Genomic DNA, 13969 nt, shown 5'->3' with positions numbered 1-13969 from the left:
CGGCACGTCCCAGCCCCGGCCTGTGCAGCACCGCGCCGGAGCCGGCAGCACCGTGCTTCCAGAACCTGCAGCTCTTCCTCTGCTCAGTTCTGGGGAAGAGCTGTAAAACAAAGGCTCATAAATTAATTACCTAAAAGAGCGGCAGAATGTTATTAGATAGTTGGGAGTTAATTGTAGTGATGTTAATCGCATGTATTTTAATGGCACCAGTAGAGATGTAATATGTAATTCCATCGGTATTCCAGAATAATTTAGCAATTTAATTAATTTCTGCTAATACCTTTTAAATCACCTGTCCTCTTTCTCTCATGTTCTCTGAGGGAAAGGAGGAAGAAACTTTTCCAGTTGGCTAAATCTATTGCAAATTCACTTTTGCTGGCAAAGATATCATTTTATTTCTCAGCGGATTTATTCCCGGTAGAGAAACCCCACAAAGTCATCCCTGGGTGACAGGGTGGCCAAGCAGGGCTGTGATTGCCTGGTCCTAAATTTGGAAGGCTGGATCAGGGCTGGGCGAAATGTTTTGGACACATCATGATGGGCTGAAAAGATGGAGACTAAAATGATTTGTGGATTTAGGTCAAATTCGGTGAACAGAGCCAGGAGAAAATGTGGAAGAGAAATGTAAACAGCATCAGGCGTTTTATTCTGTCTCCTCAAAATGAAATGTTTGGTTTAGAAAAAGCAAAAATATCCCGTTTCAGCGTGTTTGAGATGCAGCTTTTCTGCTTGTCTCCTTGCGCCTCCCCCCAGGTGCAGGCAGCTGAGAGGTGCCCGACCCCTGGGGCAGCATTTCAGCTGGAAAAATGATTTATTTGCTTTCTGCACCCACCACTCGATGAGTGCAGGGCACAGCACCTCAGGACAGCACTTGGGGGTCCAGGGGAGGTGGATATAGGAGAAGTGATTTGGGCCATATGGGAGCTGCTCCCCAAGCTGCCCCCCTCCCTCCCCATGCTGGTAGAAAAGAGACCACCAGAAGCCATTGCTCTCACAGGGCTTTTATTGTCCGGCTGACCCTCTCCTCCCGCCCCGCTGCCCATGGCTGGCTGAGCCCCTTGCCACTGCACACACCGGCAGAGGAGACCTGTGCCCAGCCCCGAGCCCAGCTGCCTGTCCGGGGCAGCACGTCCTTCCCGGCTCTTTCTTGGTTGTTTTTTTTTTTTTTTTGAAATATTTTATTTTAAAAATATAGTAGCTGTGGAAAGCAGCCCTCTTTATAAACGCTCGATGCCGGAGTGAAATGCATCGTCGCCATCCTTATTACTAAGCCCTCCTGGGTGCCTGTGCCTGCCTGCGGCAGTGCCGGCGGGGCCAGCGCGGCTGCACCGGCTGCTGCAGGCTGGGAGGCTTGCAACGGCAGGGAGAGAGACAGAGAGACCCTTCTAAAAATAGAAATATTGTGCTGAGTTGTTTGGAGTGATTGAAATACATAAAACACCAGCATTAGATTAGCTTTAGCCTGTCAAATATTGCTCCCAGCAGAGTCGGCGTAGTGCGCTGGTGGAGGCGCAGTCCCCCTCGTCCCGGGGCGGGAGAGCCATGCTGGCCCCCGGCCCCGCTCCCCGCCGTAGGGCTTGCTGCTCTTGCCCACCGCCGACCGCAAGGACACTGGCCCCGGGGCAGCCCGGGAGCCCCCGGGAGCCGTTATAAATAGGAAACTGTAAACACAACCATTGGAGATAAGAGACATCTACAATCACAGGGTTTACTGGTTCGAACGTCCCACCCTCCCCCCCAACCCGTACACCTCTGCCCCTGTCCCCCTCCATAAAAAGGTCTCCAGTAACAAAATCTTCGTTCCAGGCTTGCAGTAAAGGTGAGGTGCTCGAGGAGTAAAAAGGGACATTGCAACCTTAGTGGTCTTTGCTCGGGAGGGGGAAAGGTGGTGGGAGGGAGAGAGAGGGTTAGCTGGTTCAGGTCCTTTGCAAGTTCATTTGGTTTGTCTGGAGGACTCCTAGGGTTATACCTGAGATGAAGACGTCTAGGGGACACTCCATAGCTCAATTAAAACATGGTTGGTGTTTTGTGCCTAGAAGAGCCCTCGCTGCCGGGATTTGTCCGTCGCGCTCGCCCCGCGCAGCAAGAGAGCAGCATCCCTCCTCCGCTCGGCATGGGGCTATCTGAACCAACGCTTGGCTGGGGGTGATCCCTCATGTGTCGAGGATCTCGCTGGTGGGCGACGGCTCGTGGGGGATGCCCTGTGCGCTGTGTATGGTCTGGTTGTGGGAGAGGGAGTTCTGCTGGAGCTCCAGGGCGATGGCATTCTGGGGGAACTCCTTCACCTGCCGCTTGTACTCGAGAAAGGTGCACGCCTTGGTGGCGATCGCGATGATGTTCTTGCCGATAAAGATGGTGGAGACCCTGCTGTCCTGGAACAAGACCATGTTGATGGCCCGGATGAAGATGGTGACAATGTTAATAGTGACCAGGCTGAGGACGGGGTAGAGCATCATTTTTTGTGGGGCAATGTGCTCCCCTTGCATGCTGATCTCACTGAGGGACACGCAAGGCAGGATCAGGAGGAGTATGTAGCAGTAGAAGAACATGAGCCCCTCCGCCCAGATGGGCAGGCCAGTCCTGTGTGGCTCCCACAGGTTGGCCTGGATGTCCAAGATATCCAGCAGGTCGAGGGCCACCCAGAAGAGGCGCCCCCGCAAGTCCTCTTTCTTCCGAAAGGTCCGTATGTACTCCATGCTGTCCAAGGCCACCAGCACCAGGTAGAGCCCCGGCACACAGATGGAGAGGAGCAGGGTCAGGGCTTTCCTGGCCACTGTCTCCAGGTTCTTCTTGTCCGCTTTGTAATTCTGAAAGATGAAATACAGCTTGATCTCCAGCACGAAGATGTAGAGGAACCACAGGATCATGGCGTAGCCCCGCTTGGCCGTCTTCACCTCCGCCCCCACCCACACCGCCACGTAGCGCAGCACGATGAGGAAGCAGATGTCCCCCACCAGCACGATGATGCAGACGCCGATCTTGCGGGGCCCCTGGTTCTGCTCCACCAGGTAGGCGTCCATGAAGGCCATGCTGGTCATGATGACGATGGTGGTCAGACAGACATGGCGCTTGTCGGGCGGCGGCAGCACCATGGTGAGACAAGCGGCCCTGCCTCCGTGCCGGCACTAGGGGAGCAGTCCTGCCGGCGGGGCACGGGGGGACATCTGTGGCGAGCCCGGGGACCAAGGGCTGCTCCGTCCCCCAGCCCCAGGAAGAAGTCCCCAGAGAAGCAGCAGCTCAGCTGTCAGCCCCGCTCTCCTGGGGCTCTGGGCTGCCCCTGCAGACCCTGTCCCCAGCTCTTCGCCCTTCGCTGGCTGTGCCCTGCAAGCGCCGCAGCTCTGCCCTCAGCCCCGGGCTGGCTGAGCAGCCCAGCCCCAGGCAGCCTCTGCCACCAGCAGCCAGGGCTCACAGAGGTGCAGGGCCTCTTCGAGGGATGTCCCTCCTCCGTGGTGGGTCCCCCATCGTTGTCAGGTCTCCAGCAATCCTACAGCATTAATGCACCTCCGGGCTCCGAGCCCCAAATCCTGGCACAGATCTCTGGAAATGTGGTAGGCGACTGGGCAGCAGGCAGACCTGGCTGGCAGGGAAGGAAGGGGAGCTCTTCTCTTCCCAGTGAGACCCCACGCTCCTCTGGGGTCTCGGGGAGTCCCGCTGTGTCCTCACGGGGAACCACCTTCACACCTATCCCTGCGGGGTTGTGCCGTGCTCCTGCTACTCCCAGCTGTACACACATCCCTCCATCCCTGGAAAAGACAGCAGAGAACAAGCGTTAGGGTCCCTCCACGTGCTGGCCATGGGACGGCGAGGATGACAGCCCCCTCAGCTCCCACCACACCGCGGCATGAACTGGGCTCCTGCCAGGCACTGTCCCAGCACCGGGGCACCCACCACTGTGCCCTGTGCGTGGCTTAATGCAGAACAGCTTTTTAATGAGGACGAACACAGCCTAGGGTGTCCTGCATGGAAACATGGCGTGCTGCCATTACACAGGCACTCTCCATCCAAAACTCCTTGGCAAGCTCAAGCCCTGGGTGCTCCTGCAGAGAAAGCAGGAGCACAACCCAGGTGGAGGCAGGCAGATCCATGAGTGCCCTGTGACACCGCAAATTCCCACTGGGGCCGCGGCACCTCCAGTGTCCCGGCTGCAGTGGGGAGAGGGACCCACGTGCTCTGCAGAGGTCCCAGCCTGGGGGCGGTTCTGCTAAATTATGGCCGTGGAGTTTTACCAGTTACTGAGGAGGGGAGTGCTCAGCTTCCAGCGAGGAATAAATAGAGGCAAACTCTCCGGAGAGGGCTCTGGGGTTTTTTTCTCATGGCTTGAGCAGCCGCCTGACGGGGTGTGAAGAGGTGGTCGGCGTGGCAGGCTGCCAGACCCCTGCCCGCGGCTGCAGCAGGGGAGGGGGCTCGTCCCTCCTCGAGTAGGGGTGAGGTTAGGGCTGGCACGTGGGGCTTGGGCTGTCCCCGGCACGGCAGGGGAGGGGGTAGCAAAGCCGTCCCCGGGGCAGCAAGAGGTCCCAGCAGCTTTCTGGACTGGCTCGGCTGCTCATGGCCACCAGCTCCTTCTCGCCATGCAGCGCTTGTGTAATTCATTTGTTAATCTTTTCTGTGGAGGGACCGCACTCCCGGGAAGTGACTAGGTCCCAGTGCACTCAAGAGTACTATCAAACTGCTTACACAGAGTGGAGGAGATGATAGATAACGATCACAGGCAGATATGCCCATCACACACTGTGTGACAGCTAGCCCTACATGCGTAGCGGCTCCCTGGGAGGAAAGTGCTTGACCCCACAGACCCCCCCTATAGATCACCCCATCTTTGCCTGTGGAGCCTGGCCACTGTGGTTGCATCTGCCCATGGATCCTCGTCTCTCATGCATCCTCGTCTCTCATGCATCCTCGTCTCTCATGCAACCTGCACTTCGCCAGCCTTCGGCACCAGTCGGTAGGTGGAAATGATGGCCCTGGAGATAACATCTCCGGGGTGACGCAGCCAGGCTGCTGGGTTTGCGAGCACTCCTCACCCAGCCTGCCAGGGTTAGGCTGAGCCGAGATCTGGATTTGAAGGGCTGTGAAGGTGCTGAGCTGAACCCCACATATGCATGCAGTTTGGCTGCCCATCCCTTGGGGCCGGGGGGCATCCCTGCTTGCAAGAGTGGGACCGGGACCCAGGGAGAGCCCCAGGAGCTGTCGGAAGGACTCGGTGCCAGAGCCCGCCTGGGACTCGGTGGCACTGCTTCTGCTCCCCACCTTAAGGAGGACACATGCAAACCTGGGCTCTCTCATCTTTTAGGGAGAGAGGCAGAAGTGGAGGTCGAAGGGAAGAAGCCAAGCCTAAGGAATTGTAAGCCATTAAAAACCTGCCCTACTTTGCACGGAGAAGTGTATTGCAGCTGCTTATGTTTATGGGGCCTCATTTAAATAAAAGCTGGATTCTCTCCTGCTTCAGGGAGAGAAGAAGAACAAAGAAGAAAAAGTGGGAAGCCAGATGAGTCAGAGCCAGCCCCGACGTGTGCCTGAGTAGGTGGACACCAGGGATGCGTGTACCTGTGCCCTGGTTCCCAAAGGACGTGGCAGGTGACGACACGGTGCTCAGCAAACGTTAGCAGGGGACTTAAAAACTGCTGCCCCAGCCGGGACCCCCACGTTGCTCTTCTGAGTCCGCTGCTAGACTTGTGCACAGCAGGGAAAACTGGCATGTTAAAATAATTTCTCAAGCAGGAATTGCTCCGAAAGAAACCAAAAAGATGGGGGGGGGGATTCATGAGTACCCCTAAATGGTGCTTCCCGGGCAAGGCACTCACTGCAGCCCCGCTCTCGCCAGCGCAGCTCTCTGCGACGTCTTGTAGCTGCCATTTAGGGCTTCAATTTGTTCTTTCTTGAGGTTTCGGATAAAAATATACAGTCATTGCTGTAACTGCTTTTAAACTCATGCCAAGTTTTACAGGGGATTTATAGCCAAGGATGGATAATTCCAGATAAATTAGGTCTTTCAGGAGGGAATGGTGCTTTTTTTCTTTTTCCCTTAAGTATTTATGCCTTCAAAAGACAGTGGTTATTTAAAGGGCAGTGGGTGCATCACAGCACGTTAAGGTTAGGAAGCAGCTTGCTTGTAAATCATGCCCCTCTGCCCCTGTGCATTACACGTGTGGTCTGGGAAGCTGGGGGAAGGCACATGCTCCCAGCCCAAGCTATCCTCATGCCTACATGAAAGCACAAGGAAAAACCCTACCCTGCCTCTCGGTAAATACCCAGGGCACCCAACGATATTAATTCACGGTGTTTACAACAGCAGCAAATAAGTCTTTCACCACTGGTGCTGAGCAGATTGTTTTCAGCAAAAAATATGCTCAAATGGTGGATTCTTCCCTCCCGTTCGCTCCTGAACGATTCGCGGCAGCTTGGGATGGGTTTGATAAATATGTTCATTTGTTACAGTGACCTTTCGGAGCAGAGGAAGGGGATCACGGGGCGGAGCTGAATCACAGGGCTTGAGCGCTGCTTTCTCTTGGGTTAAATACTATATTACCCAGGGCGAGCACCCCTCTTGCCTCTTGCCTTTTGCAAATAGTTTCCAAGCATTTGCTGTGGTGCAAGCTCTTCTTTCTTCTTATTTTCCAGCTGTGCAATAGATGTTATTTTCCCCACCTCTTGCAGCCCTGGTGCTACATGGAAATACGGAGGTCTCTGCCTATCCGTGGAGTAGAGCTTGCCCGTTTGAGTGATGTGTGACCATCCTACCAGGGACGGGGCACGTAAAACTCTCCTCAGAGGACTATTAAAAAATGCAGGTAGTTTTTAAACAACCATTACTCTGGGAAATCCTGATTCATACTTCTTAAATGACTGCATTTGACAGTACATTCAGAAACCGCTTGAGAAATGTGCTGGTTAAACAAGAAAGTGAGCATGTCAGATAGCCACAAGAGCATATCTGAGGCAAATATTTGTTTAGACAAGTATTCACAAAATTTTTCTTCCTGCAGGAATTCTTGTAAATAAAAGGCAGCTCACCTGAACGTAATGAGCTTGGAGTGTTATGGATGCCAGCGAGCCAGGCTGGCAGCTTCCTATGGGAAGGGATCTAGCAGCCTTTGCATCCCGCTCGGTGCCAGGGCTCCCACGAGCAGGTATTGCAGCGATGCTTCAGTCTTGGCAACTATGGGCCTCCTTACTGGGACAAAATTCAATCCATAATCGCATATTCTCCTCTACCACTATCCCATGCAAACAGCTTTGTTGTTTGCATTGGAGTGAGCAAATGCACTCCACAACACCCACAGCAGCTTGTGATCAGCTGGCGAGACGCAGCCCAAGGACAGTGTCCAGCCGCACCAGTGAAGACTGGCAGCACGGCATGGGGACAGGCGGCAGCAGCAGCGTGTCCCCTCTCCATCTCTGGGGCTTGCTTGGGGACACCCCATTTCCCAGCCCAGCTTGCCCCTTCCCAGTGTCCCTGCAGGGCGGGAGAGGCTGCGGTGGGAATGGGGGGGCTGCGATTTCCTGGAGAGACTTAAGGGTCCTGCAGGTGGGTCCAAACCCAACTGAAGTGTAGGGTTTGCACTCTCATCTCTGCCCTGCTTCCTCTGGCACTGAGGGAAAACGAGCAGCAGAGGTGCAGCCATCCCCTGCCCTTATTACTCTGGTGCCTCAGCTCTGGCTGGGGTGTTATTTCTTGGTCTTGTACCTGTTTTTCCCAGCCCTCCTGGCTGCTATAAAGCACCTGTGGTAACCTGAGGACGTGCGGTCACAGCCTTCCTTCACCATCAGCCCAGGCAGTCTGGAAGAAAATTAAACTGTGCTTTCCACCGCAATGCCGGTGGCTTGTTGCGGTGTGATTAATGACCGCTAGCTCTGCCGTTACCGGCATCTGCAACCTGCGGCCACCCATCACCAGTGCCTTCCTGCATCCTTGCCTGCCTCCGCTCGCTGCCCGTGCCCGGCATCACCTGGCATGGCACCAAGCACCGCACCCGAGAGCCGTGTGCGTGCAGGGGGCCACCGGCATCCCCGCGCACCCGCACAAACCCCATCTCCCAGGTCTGGGGAGCAAGCGGCCGCAGACAAGCCTGGGGGGCTTGTGGAGCCACTGTCAAAACACAGCCTCATTAATGCCAGCAGGCGCTTCCCGAACCCTGGCTCTACCTGGCAAATTAGTTTAAATTATTTAAGTGATTTGAATTCTGTCTATAAATAAAAGAGGGAGCGAGCGACGCAAAAGTATACACAACGCGCTTCCCAGGTAGTTAGGATGCCGCACTGCTTAAAGCTTCATTTGCACTTTAATTGCTTTGATTTATTCCAGCTTTCCTGAGTGTAAATCCGAAGCTCCCCTTCACTTAGTCCTTCAGCCCTCTGAAGAGCTGCTGCTCCACAAAGCCCTGTCCCCGGCTGGCAGTGCCCACCCCGCCATGCCTTGTGTCACGGCACTGTCCCCAGCGTGAAAATGGTGATGGGCATGGCCACCTTTCACAGGGACTAAAAGCCGGCTGCGGCAGAGCCGCCCGGGCGATGGCATTGCTCACTGGCAGCCGGCTGTGCTTCAAGGAGCAACCGAATAACAGCCAAGCGACCTGCTCTTGGCAGAGGTCGGGGCTGGGAAGCGGCTGTTAATTGCTTATGCTTTTTGTGACCCACTGAATTATTTGCGAGCTCTGTGCACCACGTAAGGATGGGGTTTACAGGGAAAGCAAATTCTTCTCTGACTGAGAAACTATAAATCATGTCGTCCCCGTGCCATTGCATTTTCCTGCCTCACCTTGCTGAAAATCGGTGCCTGCGGGTGTCTCGTTCAGCCTCACTGACCTGCAGGCTGGGATTTCACCTGCCCGCCCAGGGCAGTCCCTGGGGACTGACGGAGGGGGGGACGCTCGTACCCTGGGGAATGGGGAAGATTGCTTCTGGGCAGCGGCGCCCTGCCTCCTCCGAGGCAGTACCGGCATCTCAAGTGCATCCTGTGAAGGAAATGAGATTGAGGAAGATTTTTCCGGACCCTGCCCACTAATTGTGTCTAAAGGAGGAAACAGCCCACTTGCTAATGATTACAGATAGTTTACCGTGCAGGCGCATCGAGAAACGGGGAAAGAGCTGCAAACTGGTCCCAGAACCTGCCCAAAATAAACAATGCAGCAGGGCTGTCAGACAAAACTAGCTCCTGCTTATACCAGTGAGTGCATCCACTGTGTTCTCATGCTGCAAACACCCTCAGTTCCCTTGGCGGTTTCATTTCACCCCCCCTTTCCTAAAAAGAAACCCAAGCGGGAAGCATCAGACCTGTTGCCTGAGTAGGAAAAAAAGAAAACCACTCTCTCGATCACATCATTTTTGTGATGAGGTGGGGAACTGCTGCTTGCCCAAAGCAGAGCCCTGTGCGGGATGGATGGCCTTTTGTGTTCACAGCCCTGTCCCCGACGGCCGTCCTGGCCAGGGCTCTCCCGCCAATGCAGGCGGCTGGAGCTGCTGGGAACATCTCCCCTTTCACAAACATGCTGAGTTTGATGATATTTGACAGACGTGCCAAAAAAAAAAAAAAAAAGGCTTTTCAAATATTTCGGGTGTTTAAACATAGTGTTTAGAGAAGGTAAATGATTCATTTTGACTTGTACAAAAACGTTAAATTGTAATGCTGTGTTTTGACACTGCCAAAACAATTTACCATTTTCCCAGCAAAACGTGCTGTTTCTGTAGAGGAATTGCTTGGCGTTTCCAAGTCGGGTGGATTTTCAAGATTTCGTTCTGATCTGGACCAAACCCCAGATTTAAAAGTGTCAAAATCCCCCACGGTTTGTTGGTTTCGGCATGCAAAACAGGGCGCGTTCGGCAAACATCTAGTTGTGTGTGTATTTGCCACAGTGAGAGATGCACATGGAGCTCAGTGCCCGTGGTGTGCAGGTCCTGGTCGTGGAGGTGTCCCCATCCTCTTCTCCCTACTGCAGGCTCCCTGCACCCTCTGCTCACTCTTCAGCAGGGCTTTCCCCACTGGTCCTGGGGCTTTTCCTCTCTCTGCTACCTCAAGGGTCCTCCTGGGCCTGCCTCACCCGTAGGGACCTGCTCCTCCTCTGCGAAAGTCCATCAGCATCTTCCCCGTGACCCTGCCCTCCCAAGCTTCCCTCCCAACCCAGTGCTCCTGCAAACGCTACACCCAGCATTGGCTCTCCCAGTGGTGATATGACTTGCCCCTGCCAGGGGAATTTGACCCAACTATACTCTTTTTTTGTTTTCCAGGCTGTTTCTCCACTTTTTCGAGATGCGGTTGGATTTTAAGTGTTTCCTCCAGCACGCTCCCAGCCCAGCCCACAGTGTGCCATCAGTAGATATAACCAACACCCTCACCGGTCCCCTAGCCAGGTCACCCATGACAGTGCCAGTTCCCCAAGCAGGGCCTGTCCCCTGCCTGGGAAACGATTTTGCTTGTGGCTGAAGGAGCTGGGCCATCCTTGTGCTGGGGGCAAAGCACGTCACGCAGGCGACGAGGCACTCCGTGCACAGGAGCCCTCCTCCCCCAGGCACTGCAGGGTTGACAGTGCACCTGCAACTTGCATTTGCACAAGTCATCGAACTAAAATAGTCATACACCACCAACTTTGACCTCTCCTGGTACCTTCCTGGATAGATAGGTCTAACCCAACTGGCCACCAAGTTTCACCTGCAAGCAAAGCCCAGAGCTTTGATTTTCTCTGTGCTACAAACAGGCATAAATACAAACACCAGGACCAAGCCAGGCCAGGAGCTGGATCCGATTTTGGTAGCTTGAGGCTGTACTTTTGTGTGTGAATCACTGCCAGGTCCCCAAATAACCTCACATTGTCAGTATGAGGGGAAAGGAAAATATGGAGCCAGCACACAGTCCTCACACGGATGCTTTCCCCCACTGCCTGCTGTAAATCCCCATAGATGGAGGACAGAAAAGCTCCCTACTCTTGCTCATCCTTGTCCTCACTCTCCTGGGTGCTGACAGGGAGCCACAAATTTTCCTGGGAGCGCTGCTCCCTGCACGCTCACCCAACACACCGGAGTGCTCTCAGCGCTGCTCTGGCAGCATCAGGTGCCTGAGCGCCAAGCGGCTCTGGCTGCCCCTCACCTCATCTAGGCATGATTGAGAGGGAGTCAGCTAATTAAAAGAAAATGGAAGCTGGTGCATGAAGCTATAAATAGGAGAGTGCTGGGAGCTTCCTGGTGCTAAAAGTGTGCTTGCAGAGGAAGGGGCTGCTGGAAGTTCTGGGGCAGAACTCCAGAAACCTCCCAGGGAAGATGGATCTGAGCTCTGCAGGCATCTCCTACCTACATGAGACAGTATTTAGGCGGGGATGATTCTGCAGTAGATGGCTGAAGGGATGAGGGGCTGGCTTGCAGGCTCTCTTCTTCTAGAGACTTGGGCAGAGAGGCACCTGCTGGTTTCTCTGACCCGAGGCCAGACAGGATAGCAGACTAAAGGCAGTAGGTGAAGGACCTATCCTCTTACGTTCTCCCCCACCCACACAATGCAAGGAAAGGTTGTGGGCAGCAAGTGGCTGATGCATATAAACCAGGGGAGCTCAAAAGGTAAGAGCTGGGAGGACAGAGGGGTCTGACTCTCAAACTGCAGTCCTGGAGACCCCTGCTACTTGATGCTGAAGGTATTGAGCACTTTCTGTACTCAATGGCTTTTGGGAGGTGCTGTGCCAGCTCCCAGAGGAAGCTCTGTGCTAGGGTGAAAGGACAGCAAGAACAACCGTGTGTGTCCTGCTGCCATGAGAAAGCTCCCCCCCTTGTCTCCCAAAGTGAGCAGAGGGCCTGGGTGCTCAAGGAGAGGAGTTAGCTTCAGCATCATGTAGGTGGGGAGGCAGCTCTGGAGGCCAACCAGCTCACCTGCTAGCCCCGAGAGACAGCTCCTGCGCAAAGCAAGCGGGCATCTCTGCCCTCCCTGGGAGCTGCCTCGGGCTTGTCCCTGCTGCCAGGCTGCAGTGGCACGTTGCAGCCGGGCAGCAATCGGAGAGAAACAATTATGCCCTTGTTATTTCCTCTCTGCCCTCAGCATGGGGTTAGTGGAGGTGGGATGAGCTGGGTGGTATGCAGAGCATGAGATGGGCAGTCTGCTGCTGCTGCCATCAGTCCGGCCTTTGATTAAGAGTGATTGTTCTACTCTTAATTAACACAAGGCAGCTGCTGGCCATTCTGGTGGAATGGAGGAGCAGAGCCCAGTGATGATGATAAAAGGAGAGCGTGTCTGCTGGCTCCTGCTGAGCCTGGCAAAGCTGTCCTCTTCCCCTGCCGTGCACCCGGGCTGCATGCAATGCCACCTCCAAACCTCGCTGGGGAACTCTCCCCCTCCTTTGATGCCAGGATTCAGCTGCTGTGTGAACTAGTGGCAGAGATGGGGGATCCAGTTAATCCCTGGGGTAATTTTGCTGCTGTCTGTTCTCCCAAGCCACCTTGAGATGGTGTGTTGCTGACAATGCCTGGCTGGCTCCCACAGGGTTTATTTCCCCCATCTGCTCCTCAGAGGAGACCCTCCTGAGACAGAGCCTCTCCTGTAACAACAGGTCTTGTCCTCCGGTGACAGCTGGCATGCTGCTGCTCACACAGGTCTAAGGCAGCCATCCGCCCTGCACGGGGTGACGGGCACCCCCGAGAACAGGCGTGGAGCTGCTCAGCCTGTTGTGTTTGCAGCTGAGCCAGTTCACCAAAAGATGAGAAAGTATCATCTCAGCTATTTTTGTTCCCTAGTGAAGTGACTTGTGAGCAGGCAGCAGGGCATGGGTGTATCCCAGTAAAAGCTCCACCAAGAATATCATGTCTTTTGCTGAGTTTAAGTGCGTGCAGCAAAGCTCACCTCAAACCTCAGCAATGCAGGGACAGCAAGAAAGAGAACTGGTGGGTGATTTGCAAAATCAAGGAACCTTTGCCTTGCCATGCACTTGGTGAATTTATTTTGGCAAGGCTGGCCCAATGTTAATTACTGATGGCAATAGCTCACCACTGCTCGTCATGAAATCTTAGCAGGACGAGAACTCCCGGTGGCACATCCTCCAGCAGACAACTATTAACTTGTCTGGTCTTAAATCACAGTTGAGTCATGGTAAGGGGTTGGTGGTGCCACAGAGCTGGAGCTCGGCCTCAGTGGACTCCGCTCTCCATTTGCTCTCCATCATTTAGGTCCATGCCAAGGCCAGATGCTTCTGGAACAGGCGCTCTGCAGGACGGTGTGCCAGTGGGTCACGGTGCTTGTTAGGCTCAGGAGGGCAGCAGGCAGATGTGGTTGGCCCTCCGTGTAGGCACCAAGCTCAGGGTCACCCTCCCCATCCTATGCCTCAGCCTCCGGGGTGGGGGCAATGCTGGCATCTGCTGCTCTGACATCGCTTGGGAGATAAACATTGCACCCATCTCAACGCAGCGCAAGAAAAATAATGCCAGCCCAGAGGTCGCCAGGAGACATTTCTCTTCCTCTGGTTTCTAGCATTCCTTCTGCCAGCCATCTAATAAATCTAATAAAATCTGTCTTGCTGGTGTCTAATTCAATTCCAGCATCCAGAGACCAGACCTCTTATATCACTCACAGACCTAACCAGCTACATCCTTGGCATACCAGCCAGGCCAAGGGACTGCTGCAGGCTACTCCAGAAGAGCACAATTACCTGGGATCAGAACTCGCTCTCCCAATCAATTATATGTTTATAGGTTCTCCTTGGGTCACACCTAATTGAATTATTTAGATACTTGAACGCCATGGTCAGAAGCAGCTGATGACTTCTAGACTGAAGTCTGGGCACTAAATGGGATGCCCTGTACTTCATCTCAAGGACGACTCTCCACAGCACCTCCTGTTCATACCCTCATGCAGCACTCGGCAACGTGCAGTGTGTTCAGCCTAATGCCATCTCCAGCGAGCAGCTGAGCTTTGACTCCTGCTCTAAAGGCGAAGGATTTCCAAGGTCGCATGAAGAGTCATGATCAAGCCTAGTTCCCCAGATTTGCTCCAGCACCTGGAAGCACA

The 13969-nt window shown here is 54.4% G+C and overlaps 1 protein-coding gene across 1 annotated transcript; it reads right to left on the bottom strand.

Annotated features, from left to right (window-relative positions):
- Positions 1-1789: 1789 nt before the first annotated feature.
- On the bottom strand, positions 1790-3092 carry TMEM121 (transmembrane protein 121). Its single transcript, XM_050901347.1, has one exon. The coding sequence runs from the start codon at positions 3090-3092 to the stop codon at positions 2154-2156; it is 939 nt and encodes a 312-aa protein (XP_050757304.1). The 3' UTR covers positions 1790-2153.
- Between the last annotated feature and the right edge of the window lie 10877 nt (positions 3093-13969).

The sequence above is a fragment of the Gymnogyps californianus genome, chromosome 8 (assembly GCF_018139145.2).
Source record: "Gymnogyps californianus isolate 813 chromosome 8, ASM1813914v2, whole genome shotgun sequence".
In the NCBI taxonomy this organism is placed as follows: domain Eukaryota; kingdom Metazoa; phylum Chordata; class Aves; order Accipitriformes; family Cathartidae; genus Gymnogyps; species Gymnogyps californianus.
The sequence above is the reverse complement of the archived record's forward strand: the minus strand, read 5'-3'. Positions and strand labels throughout refer to the sequence as shown.